General features: G+C 46.7%; 1 protein-coding gene across 1 annotated transcript in view; it reads right to left on the bottom strand.

Annotated features, from left to right (window-relative positions):
- Nucleotides 1-1,019: 1,019 nt before the first annotated feature.
- LOC306965335 (leucine-rich repeat and fibronectin type III domain-containing protein 1-like protein) overlaps nt 1,020-14,611 on the bottom strand; it is a 50,142-nt gene continuing 36,550 nt past the window's right edge. The window contains exons 6-11 of the mRNA XM_079559668.1: nt 12,869-13,081; nt 11,922-12,235; nt 9,132-9,315; nt 4,368-4,578; nt 3,854-4,024; nt 1,020-1,402 (exon numbers count right to left, since the gene is read on the bottom strand). Coding sequence (XP_079415794.1) covers nt 3,912-4,024; nt 4,368-4,578; nt 9,132-9,315; nt 11,922-12,235; nt 12,869-13,081 — 1,035 coding nt within the window. The 3' untranslated portion in view covers nt 1,020-1,402; nt 3,854-3,911. The remainder of the gene's footprint in view (nt 1,403-3,853; nt 4,025-4,367; nt 4,579-9,131; nt 9,316-11,921; nt 12,236-12,868; nt 13,082-14,611) is intronic.

The raw sequence follows: 14,611 nt of genomic DNA, 5'->3' as shown, positions 1-14,611 counted from the left end.
TGGTGGATGCAGGGTTGAGAACAGCTGAAAACATCTGGGTCATTCGTAAATGTTTGATGGTAAATGGCTGAATGCTAACGGCTACAGGAAACATACATTGAGCTCACAGAGTAGCCGACTTGCTAACTGTTGGCATACTTAAAGAGGGGGTATTATGCTTTTTTCAATCACACAGCACCAGTCTATATCACACTACAATGATGACCAAACCTTCTGTTGGTCTGTAAATGCAGTAAATTAGAATAACTGCCTTGTATAAAATGTCTCTCTCAAAATGGCTGTAGTGAATGTCTTGAAATAGGCCTCTGTCTCTTTAAGAACCTCTGACCCTTTCCGCCCCGCCCCCTCCACACGCTGTCTGTGGCATCAGTGGGGAGGGGGTTCTGCTGAGGAGCAGTGGTTGGTTACTCGGCTGGAGACGAAAGCTCGGAGGCGTCTCCAGGAGGTGGGGGCGTTCCAAGGAGGACTCAGGCAAACCTATCCCTAAAATGGCCGCCATCAGAGTTTTTACAGATTACTCAAAAATACGTGAATGTGCCAAGGCAACACTTCAGGCATGTTTTTAATGAGGGAATGACAACATAACATGATGTAAAGCTTGAAGAAGTCTATTTTGCATAATACCCCCCCTTTAAGACCAAACATTTCCCCCTTTTGTTTCTATGGTTCAGTCTGCAGGCCAGACATGAAGCTGGAAATGCCTTTGTTTAGTTTGTAGGTCATGAAGATATGAGTCCTTTAAAGATATTTTTTGCTCCCCTCATTTTTTTTTATATAATAATGTTTTTTCAAGCTACACAATCTTGATTCCTGGATTGTTTCTGTTACTGTTCCTGTTCTGTCTGTGTAGGGTTCCCTTAGCTCCGGAATGTGCAGGTCAGAGTGGGTCAGGGTGGTCAGAGTGGATTTGGGCCGGTCAGGGTGGGTCAGGGCGGCCCATAGCAGTTACGCAGTGCTGCCTCCATCTCATATACGCACGTCTGTATGTGAGGCGACAAATGAAACACTCACAAACATTTTTGGATGGATAACTTTGCTTGAAATATATCAGACACATTTAAACTAGTTCGAAATGGTAGACCCAACAACGGAGTACATCTGAACAAGTGAAAACTACTCAAAACAAAGACATACTCTGCTTTCAGACCCTGTTCAGCTCACGTAGATATCGAGTACTTGCAGTGAACATAGTGTTGCATTTGAGAGGATGCACCATCATGTGGAGTTTCTGTGTGAGTTCTGTGCACACTGCTGGTACAACTGGAAGCCCGGGCCATGTGCACGTGGCATGTCCTCACATGTCCTCACATGTCCTCACATGTCCTCACTGTGTCCATGACATGTCCTCTGTCCACCCCATCACTCCTGCTCCGACGCTGCTCACACTGAGAAACGCTGCCTCCTGCAGGACAGAGAGAGGACAGCACTGTGAGAGAACGATTTCACCAGTCAGGGTCAGAGGGAGCACATAACACACTATGAGCACTTCGGCACATGACAGAAGTGCTGAGAATACAATAACAATAAAGTTAACCTTGATCTTTACCTAACACTCTACTCAAAGGGACTTATCATGACAAGTAATTCAACTCAGGAATGAAGTTTATAGAAATACTTTCGGATAACTCAGTACAAATATGCTCTTTGACCAATAACGTGTGGTTAAAATATAATTTCTGAGCTCACAAAATCTTCTACTGGCACAAAGGAGAGTGAAGCTAAAAGCAAAAGCAATAAACCCTTGGGCATGTAGGTGAGCAGTGAAGCTGACAGAGGCGCACCACCCTGTGTGAGCTAACAGGTAATAACATGGTTATCTCTAACCAGGACCCAGCACCACCAAAGATTTTAGCCACTACATCCAAGGAGCACTAGTTCTCTCTAGAAACATTCCTCGGACGTCACAGTCAAAGGGGTGAGTAGGACAGGTTTAAAGGAGGGCACATTGTTTGAGGCTCAGTGACGTTAATGCAGCAGGAGTCGGGCTGAGACTGACTCAAGAGGGGCCTTTTCACAGGAGCGGACCAGTTCAGTTCAATTGAGACCGGTTCATTTAGGGAGGGTGTTTCAAGTGCCTTTAGGGTAAAGTGGTCTGGGTCGTTATGGGAGCGGTCAAGGACAATATGCATTTAACAGCCTGATACCACTGTGCTGTGGGCCTGCATCAAAACACCTTTGTATATGCAAAGGTTAGGTGGGGCAGAGTGCTCATCTACTTATGTCATTAGTCTGTATTATGTCTTTTACATTCGTGAATAGCAATGAGGGAAACACATGAATAAAATAGACTCTAATATAGCCTGCCTTTATTTGTTTCTTCCAAGCCTATAAAAGCGCTGGTAAGTCTGTTTTTATTTATTTCTCTCAAGTTTTTTCAAGAGCCAGGAAAACAGATATTGAGAAAGAAAAGAAAACAAAATCATGCCTAAAAGGAGTAGGCTTGTTATTATGTATTATTTTATTTAATGTGTTCACATCAACATTTCAAAATTGTAAAGAGAAAGATGACTTTAAATATGAAAGTGACTACTGACTGTCAAATGCCTGACCAATCAGAGTGGTGACATGTCCCCCCAAAGCTGTCCAGCTGGCAAACCGGACCACTTCATCCCTGGGGTCTGGAGCGGTTTGCTGGCCGGACCACTTTGGGGAAAAGGGAGTGGGGGACATGTCACCACTTTGGACCTCCCTTTGGGAGCGGAGCAGTTCACTTTCATCTGCAAAATGTTCTGGTCCGCTCCCATGGAAATGCCCCTAAGGTCATTATTACAGTTGTTCACAAGATTGGATCAACGAGCTGAAGTCCAGCCGATGTTATAAAGTCAGACGCTGCTTCCCTGGCTCTGAACAGAAATCAGCAATTATTATCATGCACCTTTGATCCAAACAACAGGAACAGACCAAGTCCTCCAGTGGAAAATGACACAACAGAGGTAAAAAGTTCACTTAGCTCATGGGCTTGTTGCCCTTCTCTCTGGGACTTATTGCCCCTTTTTTTCTCAAGCAGCGGTGAGAAATTTAGGGGTTAAGTTTGACGACCAACTGAAATTTGACAGGTTGACACTGTTATTAGGGTGAGCTTTTTCCAGCTCCGTCTTCTGGCCAAAGTAAAACCTTTCCTTAGCCAGATTGACAAAGAGAAGGCTCCCGCATTGACTATTGTAATGCACGTTATGTGGGTGTGAACACTCTGCCTCTTGAGCTACGAGCCATCCCTGACCGGACATTGTTTAAAGCTAGGTTGAATCATACCTGTTTAGATCTGCTTTTGACTGCTAATTGCACATGTGAAATGTATGTTTTTTATATTTTGTATTGAAACTGTTTTTTCACATTGCACACTGGTTCAGCGGGTGCTGTAGTAGTAGGTGACTGATTGAAGTTGTGGGCATTTTGTGGTAGAAGCGGGGTGTGAGGGGAGCTTATGGCGTGAGTGTGCGGAGCCACACATTCATGAGGACCTGCTCCTATGGCCACACCTCCTCCCGGGGTCGACATAAAACCATCTCAAGGGGGCTCCTCAGTGCGAGTTAAAGGCAGGTCCAGAGTGGGTCCTCCTCCTCCACCACACAGCACTTCTACGGCTCCTGACGCCTTTGCAGCCCACACTGAGCTGTTCCATTCACTCAGATACAGTTATGAAAATGTGCGTGTGCATTTATTAGAAGTGTTATCTTGTCTAATGGCCCAAAATGTGCATGTTTTGTGAGAAAACATGCAAGAAAGATCTCAGCCCCCCTAAGCCCCTCCTGGGACAAATGTCTGGAGCAGCCGCTGTCTATAATATAGCGGGTTGTCATGGTCTAACACTCTAATCTAACAGTGAAAAGCAGACAGACTGATGCCCACTCACCGGTCAGCGCCCCTCAGCCGCAAGGAAGCGGTCAGTCCAGAGGTGGGGGTGGTGGAGCTCATTGGGAGAGGGGGTCTTGCTCCTTGCTGGGGTTCAGGTCCACTACTGTGGTGCCCCGTATGGAGCTGTCGGGCCCTTCGGCTGAAGACGAGTTTCTGTTCGGGCCCCCACCTGTCGACAGTAACAGCACATGTTTAACACACGCTTAACTTAATGTTTAATATAATAAAAAATAAATTAAAAAAGGATCCAAAAAGTTTGTTTTCTATAGAGTTCCTTAGACGTTTGCGTGCTTTAAATGGTAAACGGACACATTGGGTCACTCAAAGCACTTTTAGTATTACAAATGAAATGCACCGACTGGTGGTCATACACAAATATCATGTCTCGGATACTTGTAAACATAGTTGTGGTAATCTTGAATCACAGAAGCAGAAACATGTATATAATCTATAAAAAGTCCATAGGGGCACCAGGAGTCTACTGTAAAGTTGTAGCACAAGTAGAGTTGTACCTGGCCCTGTGGAGCAGGAGGGGGGCACGGGCAGCGCCGCCCCAGCCCCGCCCCCGTTAGTCTGGGAGCACACGTTGGCGTGGGGCGCAGATGCCTTCTGCTTGTAGTGCTGACTGTGCAGCTTGTACTTCATCAGAAGGATGAAGATGAAGACCAGCACTGAGGCCACGATGATGCCCCCGATGATGATGATCATGGTCCCTCCCAGGAACTGACACAGAAGAAAGCACAGGGTCATGATAGAGAGCAACTTCACAAAGTCATGCTACGTGTGTTACAGAAGAGACCCCCAAGATGTGTTTCACTGAAATGTTTCAGTATGTTCAACATTTACTGATATTTAGTCATCACTGTATATTATTCATTGGGGCAGTGAACATTAATGGACATCTGCAACATTCACTGTGTATTATATAACGGGCGCTAGTTTCCATCTGTAGTCACTAGGACGCTGACAAGATACAAAACATTACAAAAGTGACAGCAATAACAACAACTCAAAGCTAAAAGCGTCCACAGGCCTGGGGTTCATTGAGCCAATATTTAGGTGTGATTTAAAAGAGGCCAGTGTTGGGGTCTCTCTGATGATGGGACACTATTCCAGTACTAAGTGCCCCTGACTGAATAAGCCTTCCCTCTCGAACAATGTTTTCAGCCGGGAGGCTTTATTCGACGACGCTCAGCAAACTGTCAAAGACGGGACTCCTATCCATGACTGGACAAATCAGTGTTCTGCCAAAGAGGCTGCAGCACTTCACTTAGCTGCACCACATTTTAAAAAGAAATGATTAACCCAAAGATCATGAGGAATGACTGAAATAAGAGTTTGCTTGTTTTCCCCATCTCAGTTCCCTCAAGTGGAGATTCTATTTTCAAACATTTGGAGTCAGATAGAGACCACAACAATCAGATTTGAAGTTGTATTGTCTGATGGTGAAGGAGGAGATTACTCGGTGTCGGTGTGTCTGTGGTGCTGAAGAGGACATATATTGACTGTTATTGTTAACACCAAATACACAAGCCGCGTGGCTACAATAATAAAAAAGGGTTAAGAATAGCACCAGAGCGATGGAGGGATAAGCTGTGCAAGAAATCGGAAGGTAAGAAAAGAAAAAAATATTCACATCAATTCACTCAAACATGCAAAAATGGTTCCAAATGAAATTCCAGGTCATTTTTTGATGGAACAACATCATGGTTGCATTATACCCCCTCTCCCTTAACTGAGCATTGATGCATGTGTGGTGTTACCTGGTCTCAGATGGAGTGTGTGTGGTGTTACCTGGTGTCAGATGGAGAGTGTGTGTGGTGTTATCTGGTCTCAAATGGAGAGTGTGTGTTGTTATCTGGTGTCAGATGGAGTGTGTGTGGTGTTACCTGGTCTCAGATGGAGTGTGTGTGGTGTTACCTGGTCGCGGATGGAGTGTGTGTGGTGTTACCTGGTCTCAGATGGAGTGTGTGTGGTGTTACCTGGTCTCAGATGGAGTGTGTGTGGTGCTACCTGGTCTCAGATGGAGTGTGTGTGGTGTTACCTGGTCTCAGATGGAGTGTGTGTGGTGTTATCTGGTCTCAGATGGAGTGTGTGTGGTGTTATCTGGTCTCAGATGGAGTGTGTGTGGTGTTATCTGGTCTCAGATGGAGTGTGTGTGTGGTGCTACCTGGTCTCATATGGAGTGTGTGTGGTGTTATTTGGTCTCAGATGGAGTGTGTGTGGTGCTACCTGGTCTCAGATGGAGTGTGTGTGGTGTTATCTGGTCTCAGATGGAGTGTGTGTGGTGCTACCTGGTCTCAGATGGAGTGTGTGTGGTGTTATCTGGTCTCAGATGGAGTGTGTGTGGTGTTACCTGGTCTCAGATGGAGTGTGTGTGGTGTTACCTGGTCTCAGATGGAGTGTGTGTGGTGTTATCTGGTCTCAGATGGAGTGTGTGTGGTGCTACCTGGTCTCAGATGGAGTGTGTGTGGTGTTATCTGGTCTCAGATGGAGTGTGTGTGGTGCTACCTGGTCTCAGATGGAGTGTGTGTGGTTTTATCTGGTCTCAGATGGAGTGTGTGTGGTGCTACCTGGTCTCAGATGGAGTGTGTGTGGTGCTACCTGGTCTCAGATGGAGTGTGTGGGGTGTTACCTGGTCTCAGATGGAGTGTGTGTGGTGCTACCTGGTCTCAGATGGAGTGTGTGTGGTGTTATCTGGTCTCAGATGGAGTGTGTGTGGTGCTACCTGGTCTCAGATGGAGTGTGTGTGGTGTTACCTGGTCTCAGATGGAGTGTGTGTGGTGTTACCTGGTCTCAGATGGAGTGTGTGTGGTGTTATCTGGTCTCAGATGGAGTGTGTGTGGTGCTACCTGGTCTCAGATGGAGTGTGTGTGGTGTTACCTGGTCTCAGATGGAGTGTGTGTGGTGCTACCTGGTCTCAGATGGAGTGTTTGTGGTGCTACCTGGTCGCGGATGGAGTGTGTGTGGTGTTACCTGGTCTCAGATGGAGTGTGTGTGGTGCTACCTGGTCTCAGATGGAGTGTGTGTGGTGCTACCTGGTCTCAGATGGAGTGTGTGTGGTGCTACCTGGTCTCAGATGGAGTGTTTGTGGTGCTACCTGGTCGCGGATGGAGTGTGTGTGGTGTTATCTGGTCTCAGATGGAGTGTGTGTGTGGTGCTACCTGGTCTCAGATGGAGTGTTTGTGGTGCTACCTGGTCGCGGATGGAGTGTGTGTGGTGTTACCTGGTCGCGGATGGAGTGTGTGTGGTGTTATCTGGTCTCAGATGGAGTGTGTGTGGTGTTACCTGGTCTCAGATGGAGTGTGTGTGGTGTTACCTGGTCTCAGATGGAGTGTGTGTGGTGTTATCTGGTCTCAGATGGAGTGTGTGTGGTGCTACCTGGTCTCAGATGGAGTGTGTGTGGTGTTATCTGGTCTCAGATGGAGTGTGTGTGGTGCTACCTGGTCTCAGATGGAGTGTGTGTGGTTTTATCTGGTCTCAGATGGAGTGTGTGTGGTGCTACCTGGTCTCAGATGGAGTGTGTGTGGTGTTACCTGGTCTCAGATGGAGTGTGTGTGGTGTTACCTGGTCTCAGATGGAGTGTGTGTGGTGTTATCTGGTCTCAGATGGAGTGTGTGTGGTGTTATCTGGTCTCAGATGGAGTGTGTGTGTGGTGCTACCTGGTCTCAGATGGAGTGTGTGTGGTGCTACCTGGTCTCAGATGGAGTGTGTGTGGTGCTACCTGGTCTCAGATGGAGTGTGTGTGGTGTTATCTGGTCTCAGATGGAGTGTGTGTGGTGCTACCTGGTCTCAGATGGAGTGTGTGTGGTGTTATCTGGTCTCAGATGGAGTGTGTGTGGTGTTACCTGGTCTCAGATGGAGTGTGTGTGGTGCTACCTGGTCTCAGATGGAGTGTGTGTGGTGCTACCTGGTCTCAGATGGAGTGTGTGTGGTGCTACCTGGTCTCAGATGGAGTGTGTGTGGTGTTACCTGGTCTCAGATGGAGTGTGTGTGGTGCTACCTGGTCTCAGATGGAGTGTGTGTGGTGTTATCTGGTCTCAGATGGAGTGTGTGTGGTGCTACCTGGTCTCAGATGGAGTGTGTGGGGTGTTACCTGGTCTCAGATGGAGTGTGTGTGGTGCTACCTGGTCTCAGATGGAGTGTGTGTGGTGTTATCTGGTCTCAGATGGAGTGTGTGTGGTGCTACCTGGTCTCAGATGGAGTGTGTGTGGTGTTACCTGGTCTCAGATGGAGTGTGTGTGGTGTTACCTGGTCTCAGATGGAGTGTGTGTGGTGTTATCTGGTCTCAGATGGAGTGTGTGTGGTGCTACCTGGTCTCAGATGGAGTGTGTGTGGTGTTACCTGGTCTCAGATGGAGTGTGTGTGGTGCTACCTGGTCTCAGATGGAGTGTTTGTGGTGCTACCTGGTCGCGGATGGAGTGTGTGTGGTGTTACCTGGTCTCAGATGGAGTGTGTGTGGTGCTACCTGGTCTCAGATGGAGTGTGTGTGGTGCTACCTGGTCTCAGATGGAGTGTGTGTGGTGCTACCTGGTCTCAGATGGAGTGTTTGTGGTGCTACCTGGTCGCGGATGGAGTGTGTGTGGTGTTATCTGGTCTCAGATGGAGTGTGTGTGTGGTGCTACCTGGTCTCAGATGGAGTGTTTGTGGTGCTACCTGGTCGCGGATGGAGTGTGTGTGGTGTTACCTGGTCTCAGATGGAGTGTGTGTGGTGCTACCTGGTCTCAGATGGAGTGTGTGTGGTGCTACCTGGTCGCGGATGGAGTGTGTGTGGTGTTACCTGGTCTCAGATGGAGTGTGTGTGGTGTTGCCTGGTCTCAGATAGAGTGTGTGTGGTGTTATCTGGTCTCAGATGGAGTGTGTGTGGTGTTATCTGGTCTCAGATGGAGTGTGTGTGGTGTTACCTGGTCGCGGATGGAGTGTGTGTGGTGTTACCTGGTCTCAGATGGAGTGTGTGTGGTGTTACCTGGTCTCAGATGGAGTGTGTGTGGTGTTATCTGGTCTCAGATGGAGTGTGTGTGGTGTTATCTGGTCTCAGATGGAGTGTGTGTGGTGTTATCTGGTCTCAGATGGAGTGTGTGTGGTGTTATCTGGTCTCAGATGGAGTGTGTGTGGTGTTACCTGGTCTCAGATGGAGTGTGTGTGGTGTTATCTGGTCTCAGATGGAGTGTGTGTGGTGTTATCTGGTCTCAGATGGAGTGTGTGTGGTGTTATCTGGTCTCAGATGGAGTGTGTGTGGTGTTATCTGGTCTCAGATAGAGTGTGTGTGGTGCTACCTGGTCGCGGATGGAGTGGCAGCGGCCGTACTCGCTCTCGGTGGTGAAGGACACACAGCCTACCAGCCTGGTGCCGGTCAGTGCCGTCAGCCCGTCATCATACACAGCGAACACACACAGGTCGTAGTCCCGTGCCGACGCCAGGTCGCTCAGGACCATGTACTTGTGACTGGCCGGGAGCATCCTGAACACACGAGAAACATCACTCAGTTCACATACAGTTTAGTGAACTGGCGGCTCAAGCTCTCACACTCTGCCTACACACAAACACTGCAACTGCACTGTTTATATTAACGTCATGGTGATTTTTCATTCACAAAACACTGAACACAGAGCTCCGGATGCCAACATTTCCCAGTTTTCAGGGAAAGGGTGTACTTGTGATCAGAGTTTTACAAGTTGTGACCCAGCAACTAACAGAGTTGTTCCATGGCACTTTTATGCACGTTTTAATATTGTTTTTGTCTAAGGAAATGGCAGATTTGTAGGATCAGTCATAACCTCCAATCCTTTGCTTTATTTATAGACACATTTATGAAACATGATGAACCAAGGAGTTCTGTATGTGCTCTACAGAGAATAATGCTTTTGTTATTAGCCATACCAAGGACATTGTAAGCCAGCGGTGACTCATTATGACATGAGTCTCTCAGAACCAGTGAGAGAGGAGCTCCTGGACTGGGGAAACAGCCTTAATGGAGATGCTAACCAGGTTTGACAAGAGACACATGACCACCAGAAAGTGATTAATTAAAGTTGGACAAGTACAGCCGTTAGCCAATTAGCATTGTGTCCCATGCAGCAGTGTGGCGTCTGCATGCTGCTCCCGTCTCCTCTGCTCGGCTGCTGTCTGCGAGACTGACATATATTCAATGGTTGGAAGGTAATTTCAGTCCTTTGTTTTGCTGTCAGACTACTGGAGGCCTACTTGTTTAAACACACGGAGACGATCGGTCGCTACAAACCTTATGTTTATATATGTTTCTCTGATTTCTTTCTCTTCTGATATGTCATTTAAATGGGAAATTGAAACCTCAAGAGCTATGTGTTCCCAAATACATGTTTCTTATATAATGCCGATATATCTCCAGTGGCACCTACAAACACTAATTTCATTCCAGCTCTGTCTCCAAAAAACAAGGATAAATTTGGATTTGTTTCACAAGGACTTAAACCATCAGCAAAATTACCCTGAGTGTAATCCTGATTCATCCATTATTTTGATTTCGAACTGTGTATTTATCCATAAAGTCTTAGTTCTGTAATATACAGAAAAACATTATGAACTGATAAATCTACTCTTATCTTTCCTTTTCAACAGCAGTGCTTTGTGCAGGATTCACAATTAAAAATAACACCCCCCAACTGCTACGGCTAATTATTTTTAGTGTGAAAACCAAAAATGTTTTTTTTTTTTGTGTTTAATCAGTTCCATCTGCTATAAATGGTTAAAATACAGAAATAAGCAGGTCAGTCTCTTTCACAAATGCGCTCCATTGGAAGAGTTCATGTGATTACGCTCATTTCCCTGCAGAGAGCTGGGCCCTGTTATGTTTTATTAATTTCATTTCCGTTGGCATAACTACAGTCCACCTCCCTGCATTTGATGTGACTACAAATACCCTTATGTTGGCACACAGAACCAGCCTGAGTATAAGCACTGCAGCCGCAAAACGCTTTTGTTTTGTGTTTGAACATCACAGTGTTCTGGAGTTTCCCGGCCGCACAGGGCCACAGGATACAAATACTGATACTCCGCAAATTACACTGGTTTGTCACTCTGAGTGTTCGCCAAAATCTTCTGTTTCCTATTGTTAAAGGTGCTTGTGAAGCTGTGCCTGGAGACTGTGACAATGCCACTGCTGGAGAATGTGTGCTGTGAGCGTTTCCTTAGCAACCAATAGCTGAGATGTTGTTAATTCTTAACCAAGTCCGCACCTTCAAAGATCTGCTTATCTGTTCTATTCCATCTTGTGTCAATGAGGCAAGACTCTGCAGATAAAAGGAGGGCGTTCAGAGATGTTCATTAAGCTTTCTGTCTTGAAAAACTAAGAAAGCATTGAAGTGTAATCATATGTTTCGTATGTTCAAGGTTTTTAGGAAAATAGAAGAACAAATAAATAAATAAATAAATAAGTACATCCTGGGAGACACCAGTAGCTCTTCAGTCCTCTCCAAGTACAGCTCACATTAGATGCATGTTCTCTGGTCTGACACACCACATGGTTAATTATTATGTGTAAACAAAAGGAAGAACTTTGGCGCGACACAATCTGACTCCACTCTAAAGACTAAATAGAGGCACTGCAAAGATAACAAGGATCCCTTTTCTGTAATTATTATGTTTTCAGTGTGTGCGTTGCCTCCTGTGTGTGTGCAGCATTTTTACATTTTACAGCCACTTTAGGAGGCGCTGCTTCTGCTGTGCAAGAAAACCCTGAAATAAGGAGAGGTGTTTTCTAATAGTTATTATGAGTTTGTTTTAAAGCCTGTGGGTGAATCATCTCGGAAAAATCGAATGTAAAATTTGCAACATTTTCCAGACAAAGGGTACGAGCCACTTTTCTTATTCTGGTCTATTCCATTAGCTAATATTTACTTGTTTATCCACTTCACCCCACTGAGACTCTCGTTTCTCCAGGGGAGTCCAGGTCAGACAGTGCATGCAGACATGGAGTGATGTCTGAAATCCTCATAGAGAGGCTTTGACGGCTCAGAGTCAAACTCCGGGCCGTCTCATTAGCACACGGCCAGAGTCCACAGGAGGACTGGGCATTGTGTTTTACAGACCTGTAGATGAGGATGTCGTCCCGGCTGCTGTTGTACTGGACCTGGTACATGCGCACCCCCGGGATGTGGCTCTGGTCGGGCCAGGTGACGGTGGCGGAGGTGGAGCTGAGGTGGGACACACTGACCCGCTGTTGGTCAGGGCGCGCCTGGCCCCCTCCGCTCCCGTTGGACTTGATGGAGGTGGGCATGTCCGAGGGCCCCGGCTCCGCGTCCAGTTTGGGGTCGTAGTGAGGCGAGGGGTTAACCACCAGCTCTACGGGGGCCGTGGCTTCTCCTGCGGCGTTGGAGGCGATGCAGGTGAACTTCCCCGAGTCCTGGAGGCAGAGAGAGGCACAGAGAGTGAGCGCTGTGTTCAGCTAACGGCATGTTAACAAATTGGTGATGGTTTATGGCAGGGCTAGGCAACCCCAGGCCTGACGGCAAAATCCAGTCCTATATAATCACTTTGTCCTAAGATAACTGTGTGAAATATTATTGTACACATCAAAGAAATACTTTGTAAATGCTGCAGTAAACACTGTGGAAATACTCCCTCATGTCAGGCTATATACAGTATGATTTACTGCACTGGTATTTGTTGTGTTCTCTCTATTACACTAGTAATTCTCAACCTGGGTGTGGGGGCCCCATGGGGGGCGACAGATTATATGAATGTAGTTTGTGGCTGTCCTGCAGGTGACTGTTATATTCTCATATTCTACATTCTTTGTTTCCCCTTTTGAAGGTGTTTTATTCATTGCACACAAATCTTTATTTGACTAATTTCTCCTTTGTGAGATCAGTAAATTGTTCATGACCACATGAGACACATGCATGTAAACACGCCACGCTGGATTGTAGTTGTCTGTTGATGAATGTACGCAGCAGACCAGCTGAGTTTGACCGTGACAAGATGAACAGTGGACAAAGTGGGAAATGAAAGTCTTTGGGGGAATTGGGGTCGTTACCTTGACTGAGGCCTTGAGGATGTCCAGGGAGCCGTTGTCGTAACAGATGGTGCGGCTGGTGTTGGCCATGAGTTTGCCGTCGGGGCTCACCCAGTGGGTGATGGGCTCCGGGTCCCCGATGGACTTACAGCGCAGGCTCACCTCCTGGCCCTCCATCACGAACATCTTGGAGGTGTGGCGAGTGATCATGGGCGGCTCACACACAAACTCCTCCTGTCGGGGCGCACACACACAGACACCATGAGGCCACATCACTGGAAAGACGACGGAGAGTCTCCACAGGCTGAGCTTTCATGCCTGTTTCTACAGCGCGAGGGACATGAAGAACTGGCTGTAGAGTTCCTCAGGAGCAGGTGGATGCTGAGGAGCCTGAGGGTTGCAGGTTGTTTTGACGACTAAAGTAAACATGCAGCACAGGAGTCAGCTCATCATTTCTCTTTACGTTATATTCCAACCATTGCCTTAGTGCACTGCTAAATCAATACATAGTTTTCAGCTGACATGGTTGTGTTAATGCTGTTCTCAAGCCGCCTCATCAGCGGCCAGAATGATCCGACAAACATCATCTACAAGTCAGTGCAAATAAGACCGTGGACCTTTGGTCAGTGATTCTCGAATGGTGGGTCATGGGACCATTTTCAGCGGGTCGCGAGCCTATTCCAGGGAACATGAATTTCAATATTTCCCATCTGAAACTGCATGAAAATAGGAGTCTGTCCGCTGAATGTTACTGGGCTGTTTGGATCATAGTTTCAGTCTTAAAGGCAAATCTACGGCTTGTTCAATAAAAAAAACTTGTGTGGAAAATACAATATTTAACACAAAATATGACAAATGACAGTTTTATTTGTCATCAAAAGGATAATGTTCAAAAGAAGCTCACACTACAAGGATATTAATAATCAGGACATGGAACAAACTTCAGTGAATGTTTCCGACGATATGGATGAGCAGATAAGCTGCAGCTTGATATATTGTGAGGCGTAATAACTTAGGACACTTCGACTTTACTCTGCGGACGTCGAAGTGCTCTTATGGTGTTATTACGCCTTACAATATAGTCCCCTTTTAATCCACTTAGAAAATCCACATGTTTAATGTTGTGCGACTATACTTGGATCGTGTAAAGGCTCATATAACTGTATTTAAATAGAGAAAACGTGGAAGAACTCGGCTTCTTCTAACTTCACCCATGTTTGGAGCTATGGGAATATGCTGACAGAGGATAAATGCTGTGATCTATTTGTGTGACTGAGCACACGCACAAAGACCAGACAGGTACGCATCAACTCGTCTAAGCTAAGGTATGAACAAATCTAAGCGTGGAAAAACAGTGGCCTGTTCCTTTAAGAAGACGAAGAGTGTTTGGACTCAGTTCTGGAATTGTAAATGGTTTCGGTAACCTAGGGTAACTGTGAGACACAGATTGTCAGGTTCAAAATCATGGCAATGTCCACTCCTCCAACCTCTCTGCGGCATGGGCGCAGATAGCGGGGGGGACGGGGGGGACATGACGTACCCAGATTTTCATTCACCTGGATCCGTCCCCCTCACTTTTATGAAGAAAAATATCTTGCAAGCATTTTGCAATGTGCGAAACAGCGCCTCCCTTGACCATTCACTTTGATATGCGGCGAGAAACGGTATTGCGCTCATGTGTTTGTGTTGACTGGGCTGTGCGTGTGTCAAAATGCGAAACGCGAGCTGTTGGTTTACTTGGTTATCAGACAGTGTACAGTGACA

This window comes from Gobius niger, assembly GCF_951799975.1.
Source record: "Gobius niger genome assembly, chromosome: 1".
Classification (NCBI taxonomy): Eukaryota; Metazoa; Chordata; class Actinopteri; order Gobiiformes; family Gobiidae; genus Gobius; species Gobius niger.
The sequence above is the reverse complement of the archived record's forward strand: the minus strand, read 5'-3'. Positions and strand labels throughout refer to the sequence as shown.